This window comes from Ailuropoda melanoleuca, chromosome 5, assembly GCF_002007445.2.
Source record: "Ailuropoda melanoleuca isolate Jingjing chromosome 5, ASM200744v2, whole genome shotgun sequence".
NCBI lineage: Eukaryota > Metazoa > Chordata > Mammalia > Carnivora > Ursidae > Ailuropoda > Ailuropoda melanoleuca.
This window is the reverse complement of record NC_048222.1, coordinates 75,193,623-75,206,946: the sequence shown is the minus strand read 5'-3', so window position 1 is coordinate 75,206,946 and position 13,324 is coordinate 75,193,623. Positions and strand designations below refer to the sequence as shown.

The window sequence follows — 13,324 nt, the reverse complement described above, 5'->3', positions numbered from 1 at the left end:
TTATTCTGCTCCCTTCCTGGAATGCAGTCTCTGGTAGCCTCTGACTTTTCCAGGCCTGCTCATAATTGAATGCCCAGCTCAACTTCTATCTCCACTGTGAATTTATCATATCTATCTTCCTCCTACCCAACTACTATCCATCCACCCATCCATCCAGTCTTCCTTCCTTCATTCTCTTATTCATGCCTTCATGCCTTCATTAATTGATTGAACCAACATTTACTAAGGGCCTTCTGGGTTTTTAGTAAATGCTGGGGATGTAATAAGATACAATTTTCCTCTCTGGGAACTCATGGTCTAGTCAGAAGAGACCCATAAATAATAACAAAGTGAAGAAGGACAAAGCTGGAGGTATCGGGAGCTGAGCCTTGAAGGAGGAGTAGTTGCCTCACTGCCAAGGGGAAAGTGCTCTGCCCTTTTACAGCTGAGTCTCAAGAGTCCAGTTAAAGTTGATACCATACCCCTTGAGTTCTACTATTTCCTATACGTTAGCCTTGTTCTTCTGAGTAGCGGGAAAAAAAATCACATTTTAAATTTTCTAACATTTATTTATCAAAAACCTATCTGTCTGTCTATAATCTATTAATATTATTTTATGGCCACAGTGCTGAGCACAGTGCAGATTAAGTAGCTGGTCCCAACACCTCACTGTTAAGTGCTATGCTCGCATTGTCCTTTTCCCTCGAGCTCTTTTCACTGGTAACCAGCAGACCGCTCATTCTCCCGGCCAGGCCGTGCCTGACCTCTTGGGAGCGCGTCTGCCCCTGACTTCCCAAGCTTCCTGTGGAGGATGGAGGGCGCTAGCAGGGCAGGCGCTGTTCGTGCCACACAATTTATCCCACTGAGTCTTCGCAGTGTTCCTGCAAGGTCGATGCTAGTATCCTTTCACAAATGGGGGGACAGACTTGGGCACGTAAATAATCTGCTCCCCAGTAAGCCAGAGGATCGACCTCCTGGGTCTGTGCTGCGGTCCACCGCCCAGAGTCAGGGCCGTGCTCTGACTGAGGGGGTGCGGCCATGGGCAGAGGCAGACGGTAGAGGGCCAGGAAGCTCAAACCACAGCACTTACGCTGGCACTCTTAGCAACCATACCTGGCCCTGACGGAAGCTGTCATACAGGGGCCACTCTGGAGAGGCAATATGGCATCATGAGCACATGTCTAGGCTCTGGATTCAAATCCCAATCATCCACTTGGTAGTTGTGAGATCTGGGCAAGTGGCTCAGTCCCTTGAGGCCTTCTTTTCGTGTCTTTATTACCTTCCTCTTCTGGCTTTTGTTAAGACTAAATGAGACATTCATGTAAAGCACATGCTAAGTGAGCAAGTGTTTCTTCTGATTTTCTTTTTCCCTCTTCTCTTCCCCTTTTCCTCTTTCTATTCTTCCTTCTTTATTTTGTTTATTTACTTTTTTTGAGAGAGAGGGCACGAGCGAGCATGGGGGGTAGGGGCAGAGGGAGAAGGAGAGAGAGAATCTCAAGCAGGCTCCACGCCCAGCACAGAGCTCGACACGGGGCTCCATCCCACGACCCTGAGAGCATGACCTGAGCCAAAACCAAGAGTTGGACACTTAACTGACTGAGCCACCCAGGTGCCCCCTTCCTTCTTTAATTATTACTGCTGTTGTTAATATGTTACATGAATGTAAGCTATAAGAAGAGTGTTTCTAGCCAGGAGAGGACATTGCAGGTGGAAACATCCAACGAGTCACCTGCTTCAGCCTTCCACGCACAAGGTAATTCCCTGGGTCACCCATGAATAAGTACTTTCAGTGATAAGAAGCTCCCTCCTCTGTGGAGTTTATGCTCAGCTCTTAGGCAGTTCAAATTCTTAGAAAGTCCTTTCTTCTATGGAGCCACAATTTACTTCCATGTAAATTTCACCCATTCGTTCTAATTCTGCCCAGTGAAGCACAGCAGGATCGTCCTTGCTTTCTAATTAGATTTCTTCAAATTTTTAAGGAAATCTTCAAAGAATTTTTAAAGGCAGTTGTTATGCCTTCCTGTCCTATTCCAGCAGGCTAACCATCCCTACTTCTTTCAGGTCCTGCTCACCTGACATAGTGCTTACACAGCCTCATCGCTTTGGTTACTTTCCTCATGCTACTCACGATCTTTCCTAAAATACTGTGGCCAGAACAGAAGACACTCTTCCAGGTGTGGTATGAACAGTGCACACTAATAGAACTCTCCTGAAATCAGGGAAGGATCCCTCGAATATGCTGCCACCAGCCCCTCCTTTGTTTCTCCTGAAGAGCATGTGCTCAGGGGAGGGGGCCCGAGGCCAGCAGACAGTGACAAGTCCAGGTTCCTTGTGTCAGGGCAGGGTGTCTGTCTTGGTCTTTTCCATTTTTACAGCGTGCCATGGAGGGGAACCACCCTCTGTCCCTGTCAGAGCTGAGTTCGGAATTGGGTGGGCAAGACGTTGCTGTTCCTTTTGGGGGCATCCATGTGTGTCTGTGTGAGGGAGGGGNAGGGGGTGGAGAGAGAGAGAGAGAGAATTTTCTGCCTGATCCAGGAATTCTCCTGGATGGCAGAATTGGTTTCCATAACGACTTTCTGATATAAACATATTTGATAAAAATAAGTTAACAGTGGAGCTGTGGTGGAGCACAGACTCTCAGAGTGCTGAGAGAGAGGGAGGGAGAGAGAGAGAGAGAGGGAGTGAGCGCGCACGAGCTCTTCGAAGAACAGCACTTTCCTTTTTTTCCCCACCCTCCCGGTCAGCCTCTCTATACACAGTTTCCAAAAACCAACTGAAAAGCTTTGTTGACCATGTTCCTGTCTATCCTGGCCCCTTTCCTGCTTGTACACATTATATTCATTCTCTCTCTCTCTCTTTCTCCTTAGTTACCTGAAGCACTCCAGTATGTATGGGATAATATGATAAATTCATTTCCAATTCACTGCATTATCCCTTGAATATTTTAATGACTCATTGAATGGAGTAAAAAAAGCTATTTCAAATGAACAATTATGCTGCATTAGTCTGAGAGCTGATTATATTTAAACACTGCTCACATGGATAACAGGACACAGCGACCTCAGCATACGAGAGCTAATTTGGCTCTTATCTCCAAATAATTTTACACCGCAAATTACCATGAAAACCTAAAGGGCTTTAAAAACATTCATCAAAAGATAATATTCCACTTTGTAGCAACATTTTATTTAAATTATTTTGAATGGGAACGAAGGCATCTCTGGGGTGGGACAATGACAGCAAGGTGGGGACTGTGAGTGATAAGGAAATGGCGAGCGGGTGCTGGCTTGCATTAAAAAGACAGATGGAAAGTGTCCGGGAAGACTGCAGTCCTGATGGGGCCAGCACACTCCAGGCCTGACCGGCCCTGCCAGCCCAGCCCCCTGCCCTGGCTGTGATCTGGTCCAAGGGGGCACAGGGCAATTCCCAAAGGCTGAATGAGGGAACCCATCCCCCTGCCCCAACTCCTAGTGCTTCCATGAAAGCAGATCCTGAAAGCTGGGCCTGAACCCACCTGGACTTGAAAGGCAAAAGGATGAGCTGTTTTTACAGCAAGGCTTGTTTCATTGTCTAGAATTCTTACTTTGCAAAGCATGAGTCCAAAAGCCTAAGGGAAGTTGCTAAGTTATAAGTGGCTGCTGTGGTCAGATCTCCAAGTTGGGGGTTATAGGGGAGAGAATCACATTTACCAGAGTCCTACTATTCTGTTCAGAGTCAGGAGCCTTAATCTCCTTGAACGCTGGGAAGGAGATATTATTATCATGCCCATTTTCTTGATGAAGAAACTGAGGCTCAGAAATTCCCATGTGAAAGTGCCAGAGCCTGGAGCCTCCCCTGGTTCATCTGACCCAAAAGTACAGGCCTGGTCCCTACCCCTTCAGGGTGGCCTTGTACAAGTCTGCTTTACAACCAGGGCCCCCCTGCGCTGTCGCCATCACCAAAAGCCCTCTGTGGCCTGTAGCTCTTTAGGGGGCAGAAGCCATGCCTTCCTGGTGTTCATGACTTAAATTAATGGACCCTCACAGTACAGGGCAAAGAATGTATGGACAAGTGCACAAAGAGCAGAAAAACTAAAAATACAGGTCTAAAAAAAGAAATTAATCCCATTTCCTTGGTTTGATCTCTTCATCTGAACTTGTGGTCCTGATTAAAGATTGTTTATTCTTCTGTTATCATTAGCTTGCTTCTGAGCATAGATATTGAATATATATATTGCATAGCATATATAATATCAGAATATATATAATACTCTAGTATTACATACACACACACATGTGTGCCCACACAGTATATTTAAATTTCCACAGGATCCGCTGCTCAACTGGTTAGGAACAGGATAAATTTGCTGTTTTCTATAGAGCCTTTCTCTAGGGAGGCTCCCCCTCTTTGCATATGTAATTTCCTTTTCCTGTTGCAACCCTGAAGCGTAAGGATTTGTGTCAGTTTTACAGACAAGAAGCCACAGTCTCAGAGAGGTCAAGTAACTTTCCTGAGATCACTCAGGAGTGGGACCAATCATTCAGGCAGAAGTGTCCCGACATGTGCCGACCATGTCACTGGAAAGCAAGGGGCTAAGATCCTTGCCCTGTTTATTTGGTTTCCCATTTATCTTATTCACCTAACACACCTAGGGGTCCTTTAAAAAACAACCTCTCATTATGGAAAAATTCAACCCTTATAGAAAAGTGGACAGAATAATGGACTCTTAGAGGTCCTTTTAATCCCACCCAGAACTGGCTGCGCTTACAGCTGCCCCAGGCTGTGGGCACCGAATGAAAGGGAAACGTGAACTTGCCGTTTTGCTTTCTTTCTTAAAACAAAAAAGATATTCAGGGCAAATTTTAGAATCATTGACGGTTTCTAGGAAGATTTTCTTTTTTGGAAGAAAAAAGGTACTCTTGTCTCCTTAATTGTTCTTAGTGTTCTTTGTCACCAATCATGATATTCTTTGTGGAAGGTATTAATATACCATCTTCCTGTGTTCAATATTCCCATTAACAATAAAAAGTCTAATGAAAATATCTGCATGAAAAGCTCTGAGCGCTAATTTCAGAGACAAATAGAAGATGAACCAATAAGCTTTTCTTCTGAAATGAATGATGCAAATTAATTGATATCTTAATTAGGCTTTAGCATGAAGATTATTAGTTAGATTGAATCAGACTGAAAAACATCTTAAAGAAAAAGCCGAGGACATGGCACTGAGGGGAGAGAGATGTTAGTTGTCAGTGCTCTGTTCGAAATCTCTTTTGTTCAATGAGAGATTTTTCAAAGAGGGGGCGGAGAAGGACAGCATGCTTTACCGAGGAGTCCCTGCCTGTCGTAGTCTGGCCAGCTTTGAAGCCTCGTCCTACCCCTGAGCTGATGGGAGCCCACCGCTGTGGGAAGTTCTGCCCTGGGAGAGCCCCTGGTGCCCCTGTAATCCCAGCCCTGTGCTGCAGCCTCCTTCCTCTGCCTCCCTAGAGCAGAAGCCCCTGGAAGGCAAAGATTTGCCCTGCTGTGTGCACATCTGTAGCCCCAGGACCACTGTGGTGCCTGACTTAGGAACAATAAGGATAATGTAATGGCCAACAATTATATACAGCTTACTATGTGTTCCGGGTACTGTTCTAGGCGCTTTACTTAAAAACCCATTGAACTTCATAACAACAGTGTGAGGCAGTGATTAGCCCCACTTTTCAAGTGAGCATATTGAGACACAGGTTGAGTATATTTTGCCCCCCAAGATCATATAGCTATACTGGTGGACTCAGATTTGAACCCAGTTGTCTGGCTCCAGAGTCCTTGCGTTTACACTTGCAAACAATGGTCAATCCATATTTGTTGAATTCAGTGAACAAAGGGTACTGTGAACGCCTGGTTCCTGCTGGCAGACTTCTCTAGTTTTCGTACACATTTCCTTTATCCAGAGCTTTATCTCACTCTATAGTCGACTCCCGTCAGCTTCTCTTTGGAGCAGGGTACTACAGATGTTCCCTGTATTCCTAAGAACTGACTGCTGTTTCAACCTGGACAGATGGTCCCCAAATTGTCCTTACTGAGGGGCTCCCGTGGCCGTGGCCCTGCCCACCATTCAATTAGACCTGGGCCCTTAATATCAAGACCAGCTGGGGTTCCACCTCTGTGGCCACTGTGAATCACAGGACTGTCGTCACTCTATGTTGGCTGTGACTTTATGGTGTGCCTTACTTCTGAGGCCACTGACTGCTGAGGGTAATGATACTAGGTAGGGTTTACTTTTAACCTAACATATCAAGGGTTAAAATTACTGAAGGGTTCGAAATACTTCCCAGGTGTATTTGATTGCCCAAGATAGCATTCCCTGGGGAGGTTCCCTGGCAGCATCTATCCGTAAGAGGGAACCAGAAAGAGAGCCCTGGAGTGGTAGGGGAACCACAGAGACTATGTTTCCCATCTGACGGAGAGGGCATGGTGGGATGCCTCTTGCCACGGTGGAGTGGCCAGCAGAGATGTGGTGTGAACCAGACCATGTGATATGGCAGGAACGGTGTGCAATTTGGAGCTGGGGGGCTTGGACTGAAGACCAGCTCTGTGACCCACTAGGTGAGAGACTGCATCAGCCAACCCCTCTAGACTTTACTTTCCCACCTACGAAATGGGGATAATGCCTAGCTCACAAAGCGATTGTGGGGTTCAAAAGGAAGCGTCAGAAGTGGTTGTCACTTGAAAATTGCTCCACAGATGGGTGAGGACAGCAATGACCAAGGCATTCTGACACTGAGTTCCGTGGTCTTCCTTCAGTTGGCTAAACTCCCTTCTGGAGACTCATTCTCTCCACACTGACGGAAGTGGTGCCTGGGAATCTGCATTTTCACACGTTTACCGGTGGATTTGAACATGTGCTAATGTCTGAGACCCACTCAGCCACAGCTAACGCCAACACAAAGGAAGGGCTTCTGGGTTTGATTAGAGCCTTCCCTTTTTTTGGCTGAGGTCCACAGCTGAGACCTAAACAAGTCTGGTTTTTATATTGGCCGTGCAGCTGGAGGGATCTGGGGGCTGGTGGGCAGGCTGAGTGGATATAGCTGAGGAGAGCTGCTGCTTCCTGCTGGACCCTAGGATCAGGGAAAGTGGGTGAAAATGTGCCTGAAACCCAAGCTTCCTCCGGTCTGAGCGGGAAGGCTGAGGGCCACACCCGGGCAGGTGGCCCTGCTAAGCTCTGCGGCTTAGCAGTCTTGCCGGACAGCTGCCACCTGCCACCTGCTCTGCTTCTCAGCTGGGTTGCTGAGAACCCATGCCTGTGCCACAAAGCATCTGAGAGAGAACTGTCCCGAGTGCATACGGGGTGAGGGGGTGGGTGGGGTTGGAGGGCTTCAGGCTTGGAAGAGAGGCAGCCTCGTGGCCCCAAGGTGCCCTTGATGCTGAAATTACTCTGTCCACCACAGTTTCTGAAATCTGCCTCAGAACTGCCCCGTAGAACCCTCTTATGGACAGCCTGGTGTGTGAGGAGCTGCACTGTCCACATGACAGCCAGAGCAATACCCCTTTTTTTGAGAGCTTCGTCCCCTTGTGACCTCCAGGGAATCCCAAGTACAGAAAATGGCAAGGCTCTAGATTGGGGTAGGATCCAGTATCTTTCCCTGCTGTGCCCTCGGTTCCTCTCCCTGCCCTGACGGCATGAAAATCCCCCAGCTCTGCCCCTTTGTATGTTTACGGTGGTTCCAAGGCTCTTTACAGGGCCGAAGGGTGCTTGGCCGGGGAAGTGTCTCAGAGCAATGGCCCTGCTTTCCCTCAGGGGCTGTCCAAGAAGCTGCTGCCGGAAGCCTCCCTGGAGGGGGCCCCTTCCAAGGCCATTTGTAGCCAGCAGTGCCTCTGAGGATAGGCTGTCGACCTGAGCATCCTGTGAAGGGCCTGTGGTCACTGGGCCGGGCTTGGCTGACAGGGTAGCTTCCTCCTCAAGCCCCCCACTCTGGGTGAGAGCCCCTGCCTTGCTCACAAGCATCAATGGCTAGTTCACACCGATACCCCTTCCTCAGTCAGCCCCATAATGGTAGGAGGAAAAACACAAACTTCTTACACTTGTGGTACTATGGTTTCCAAAGGGCTCTCGGGATGCTGTCTCATTGGATTATCATGACAACCACATAGAGGAGGTAACATGGTTCCTATTTTACAGATAAACATGAAACGCCCAGAGGGACTTCTGGCAACTTAATGGTGATCATTGATTTGGGAACCAGCCAAACCTAGATCCAGACTTAGTCTTTCTAGTTCTGGATTCTTACTATCTGTCGGCTTGATGCCTTTGCACACTATGTGAAGGCCATCCGCGAGCTCTCTAGGCACAGATGCATGGATGGCTGAAGCTAGCGTGGATTTTCCCAAAGTGTGTGGCCAGGCGCTCGTGAACACAAGATTCAATAGTCAAATGAGGTTGGAAAATAAATGCATATTATACAGTGCACATTAGAATATTAAAAGCACTAAAAAAAACAACAACAACAAACCCTTCAGTGAAGAATGGGATTAATACAGTGCAACCTGGAGTCTCCAAAACTTGTTTGGGAATAGAACCTTTTTTTCTTCCCCCACATAATGCCCGTTAACAATGCACCAGATTTGTGTTCCTCAGACCTACTCCAGAAGGGATGAGCCAGTGTCCTTCACAATTATGTGGTGGCAAAGCGACACAGATGAGGGGAGGCCACTTGTTTCTGTACAAAGGAAAGGAAATCACCATGTCTCCCCAGGCCCCTCGGCCCATCAGGAGGGGGAGCTCCTGCAGGATACCCTCTGACCAGCTCTGCCCCCTGGATTGCACAGAATCACCCCCAGGCCTTCGAATCCAGGCCCCTCGTGGTGGTGCACTACAACCAACTGTTAAATTTTCAGAAAATTTGTGAGTTAATCCTTAAATCATCAGGAACTCAAAACTGGCCATGATGGAAGTATTTACATTACAGAAATCAGCAAACACTACAAACTGGGGCTCTCCCCACCTGGTTTATACTGAGAGCCCATTTACCTGTGTACCACTGATCCTGGATGTTTTCAAAATTGTTAGAAAACTTGGAAGGGGCTGTGACAGCTGGGTGTGGGGGGCAACCTGACACGGAAGTCCTTGCTCTTCAGCGTCCCCAGCCCTCCTGAGTGAAAGCCGAGAACTGCACAGAAGAGGAATCCTCCAGCTATAACCCCAAATGAATCCGAAAGTGCCTTCTGGCCTGCTTACCTTTATATCTGTTACCAGCCAGTGTCTCCAGAACTGAGCTTTGGGTGAAGACCTGCTCGGGGCATCTGGGTCCACCATCACCAGGATGTAGGTCGCGCCCTGTAACACATTCACCAGAAAGAAATGTAGCATCGTGGCTAGAATTCTGACAGGAAAACTGCAAGGTGCAGTCTCTCCTTTTGTTTCCCTTGCAGCCGAGAATGGCTGGCCAACCTTTGTAGCTTCCTACCCAGTCCATCTTTGTTCTCATGACATTCCTCTTGTGTCACGTGTTTACTCTCAGAGAAATGAAGTTTATTAAGTAGATAGCTGAAAAGCTTGGCTTTCCTCTTATGAGGAAGAATAAATCAAGCAAGCATATTTACTAAGCATCTGGAAGTCCCTAGCATCATGCTAGGTGCTGTGATGGAAAAAAGAAATTTAAAATAGGGTTTCTGCTCTCAAGAAGTTTGCAGTATGGTCGGAGCAACTTATCCATGAATGCGGCAAACACAGGAGCACTTAGTCTGTGTCAAAGGGTACCAGTGGCAAGGAATACTAGGATTCATTCATCCCTTCAACAAGCATTTACTGAACACCTACTATATGCTAGAAATCGTTCTATGGGCTAGGCATCCAACAGAGAACAAGATAGTGTGAGCCTTACTTTCAGGAAGCTTTTATTCTAGGCAAGACACACAGATGTTTTAAAAACTCAAAAAACAAACCCAAGCCACAAGGAAATGTCCAACTGGGATTACTGCTCTGATGAAAAAAAAAATAGGGTGGGTGAGATGGAGCAAGCATTCCAAGAAGAGGAAACAGCCACTACAAAAGGCCTGCTGGTGGGAAAGAATGAGGGTTTGAGGAACAGAAAGAATACCATGTGGCTAGGGGTGAGCAAGGGGGAGAATGGACAAAGCTGGGTTGGAGGGATGGGGGTAGAGTCAGGCCACAGAAGGCTTTGTAGGCTTTGGTAGGGTGAGGAGGAGGGTTTTACTCTAAGTGCAATGGAGAACCAATGGAGGGTATTAGCCAGCAGAGTGAGACGCTCTGATTTGTTTTTCAAAGATTGTTTTTTTGTGGCTGGGTGGAGAATGCATGGTTAGCAGGAGATGAGAGAGGGAGCCAGGAAGACAGTCAGGAGACTGCTGCAGTAGCTAAGGGAAGGATGGTGGCATACTGGACTAGAATGGTAACAACAGAGAGAGAAGCAAGTAGGTGGACTGGGGAAGTATTTTTAGGTAGAATCAATGGGATTTGCTGATGGGTGGAACAGTAGGGCATTGAGGGGGTGAGAAGAGAATTTGAGACTGTCTCCTGAGTTTCTGGCTTGACCAACTGGGTGAATGGTGCTATTTAGTGACATAGAAGACTTGGCAAGGAGACTGTTTGAAAGGGGATATTGAGAGTTCTGTTTAAGGCATATTAAGTTAGAAATGCTTCTAAAAGTATTCAAGTCAGAATCTGGAGTCTGGAGGAGAGATCAGGACTGGATATCTAAGTTTTGGAGACATTGAAATATAGATGGTCCTTAAATCCATAGGCTAATGAGATTCTTCTTGGGTGGGTTAGACATGGAGCAGAAAAGAGGTCTCATGAACAGAAAAGAGTTATCTAGAACAGCTAATGTTTAGAAGAGAAGAGAATCTAGCAAAGGAGACTGTGAAGCCAGGAAGGTGGAGGGAACACCTGAAGAGTAGGTATCATGAAATCTAAGCCAGAAAGAGTTTTTGAAAAGGAGGAGGTGGTCAACTATGCCGAATGCTGCTGAAGGGTAGAGCAAGATGAGGATACAGATATGACAGTGTGATTGGACAACCTGGGGACACTGCTAACTTGGCAAGACCAGTTTCAGTGGAGTAGAAAAGACTGAGGTTTGCTTGGGATAGGTGGAGAAGAGATGGGGGATGCAGAATTGGAGAGAGTTTGTAAAGATGATCAAAGAAATTTTAGTGTGAGGTCAGCTGAGACATGGAGTGGCTGTTACTAGATTGGAAGGAAGAGTCAAGAGATCTTTAAAAAATTATTTTAGTTATTCTTTTAAGAGAGAGGTGACAGTCAGGCATGTCTGTAGGCCAGTGGAAATGACCCAGGAGAAAGGGAGATAGAAGGGACAGAGAGGAGAAAGGGGATCATTGCAAGAGCCAAGATTCTGGAAAGGTGGGTGGGGAAAGGATCCAGAGCAAAAGTAGAGGGACTGGCCTCTGGTAGATGCAGAGGATACAGGCTCAGATGCAAGGGAACTGGAGAATGTGATGGTGAGTAATGAGGAAACTGTCTTCTGTGAATTAGAGGCAAGGTCATTAGGGGAAGATGGATTATAGGAAGTTTGGGGACAAAGAAGAAAGGGTGAGACAGTCATTTTGGAAAGTGAGAAATTGAATATACCATAGGTTTGTAGTAAGGTTCCTAGGTAATATTACATTCCACATCTGTGTGCTTGTAACTGCTCAGGTGCAGTCATGAAATGGATGGTAGCTGGGTTTCATGTGGACAGGGACTCAGACTGGTCAGGATGCAGGATGAGAAGGGAGGGGGAGAGTAAGATGTGAGTAAGGTAAATAGAGAAGAGCCAGGGCTCCTCTTCATCTGAAGGGGTAGAACAATGTGCAAGTGTCTGAACATTTGCCAAATGCTCAGGGGACACAGAGGACGGAGCTTAAACCTCTCTAGCTCAGGAATCCAGGCAGTCTTCACAGAGTTGTCTTTTGAACTTGATCTTGAAGAATGAGCAGGGTCAGGAAAGCAACTCTGTAGGCAAAGGGAAGGGACTGTGCAAAGGAGTGGGGAGGTTTGAGGAATGGCAAGAATCTTGGTAACGGGACACGGGGCATCTAATAAGGAATGGTGGGTGACGAAGTTGAGAGGTTACAGGGACTAGATGATAGACAGCATTAAGTGTCCTAAGTTGTTTGGAATTTGTTTTGCAACAGGATTCACTGAAATTGTTTGAATAGACCACTGACATGATTAAGAGTGTGCTTTGGGAAGGCACATGATAAATGCTGAGCAAAAAACTAAAAGAAGAGCAAAAAAAAAAAAAAGACAACTGGGATATTCTGAAGAGAGATCACAAGAGCTTGAAAATAAAGTAGTAGTAATGAAGACAGAAAAAGGCATTTGTACCGTTCAATCAACAGAATGGAGTGACTGGATAGGGCTGATGGGGGAGAGGGAGATGTCTAGAATGACCCTGATATTCTATCTTGGACAACTAGGTGGGCGACGGTGCCATGAATATTAGGAGTAACAAATCTGGGAGACCTTGAGTTTGGTGTTAAAATGTGCAGGCAGGGGGTGTCTGGGTGGCTCAGTCAGTTAAGTGTCTGCCTTCAGGCTCAGGTCATGATCCCAGGGTCCTGGGATCAAGCCCCACGTTGGGCTCCTTGCTCCGTGGGCAGTCTGCTTGGGATTCTCTCTCCTTCTGTCCCTCCCCCCGTTTGTGTTCTCTCTCTCTCAAATAAATAAATAAAATCTTAAAACAAAAAAATGAGAGAGAGAGAGAGAAAGAAAATATGAGGGGGAATGTAGGATCATATCCCAAAGAGCCAGGGTGTGTGTGTCTGTGTGTGTGTGTGTGATTCCAGTGGAATCCCAGAAGGAAAAACTGTATAGTTGATACACCCAAGAATAGGTCCTAGCCAAAGTAATAAGAAAGTAAAAAGAAAAGAAGTGTAAATACTGTAAAAGAAATATAACCATCTATCTTCTTTCTGCCTTTTAATTATTTTTTTATTATTATTATTTTTATTTATTTTTTTTTCTTTTCTCAAGTGACGTGACTGCCTATGTGGGAAATCCAAAAGACTCAGCTGGAAACAGCTAGACTAATATTCAGTAAAGTGAGTTGTTACAAAATGCATACAAAATCAGTACTTATTAATAACCACCAGAAAATACACTTTTAAAATCCCATTTACAATTTTAATAAAAAAGTATAAAATATCTAGGAATAAACTTGATGAAAAATCCAAGACTTAGATAAAGAAGCCAAAACACTACTGATGTGCATAAAAAGAAAACCTGAATAGATGTGGGGACACTCTATACTTTTAAATTGAAAGAATCATTTACAAATATGTTGATATCCTTTAATTAATTAGCTAATTTAACACAAGTCCAATCAAAATCCTAAATTGGTGTTTTGGGAACTTCATGGAATAATTCTGA

At 46.0% G+C, this 13,324-nt stretch overlaps 1 protein-coding gene across 1 annotated transcript in view; it reads right to left on the bottom strand.

Moving 5' to 3' along the window:
- Window positions 1–13,324, bottom strand: part of PEBP4 (phosphatidylethanolamine binding protein 4) — a 212,150-nt gene that overhangs the window by 85,108 nt on the left and 113,718 nt on the right. Inside the window, exon 6 of the mRNA XM_019794733.1 lies at window positions 9,173–9,271. Within this exon, the coding sequence (XP_019650292.1) occupies window positions 9,173–9,271 (99 nt within the window). The remainder of the gene's footprint in view (window positions 1–9,172; window positions 9,272–13,324) is intronic.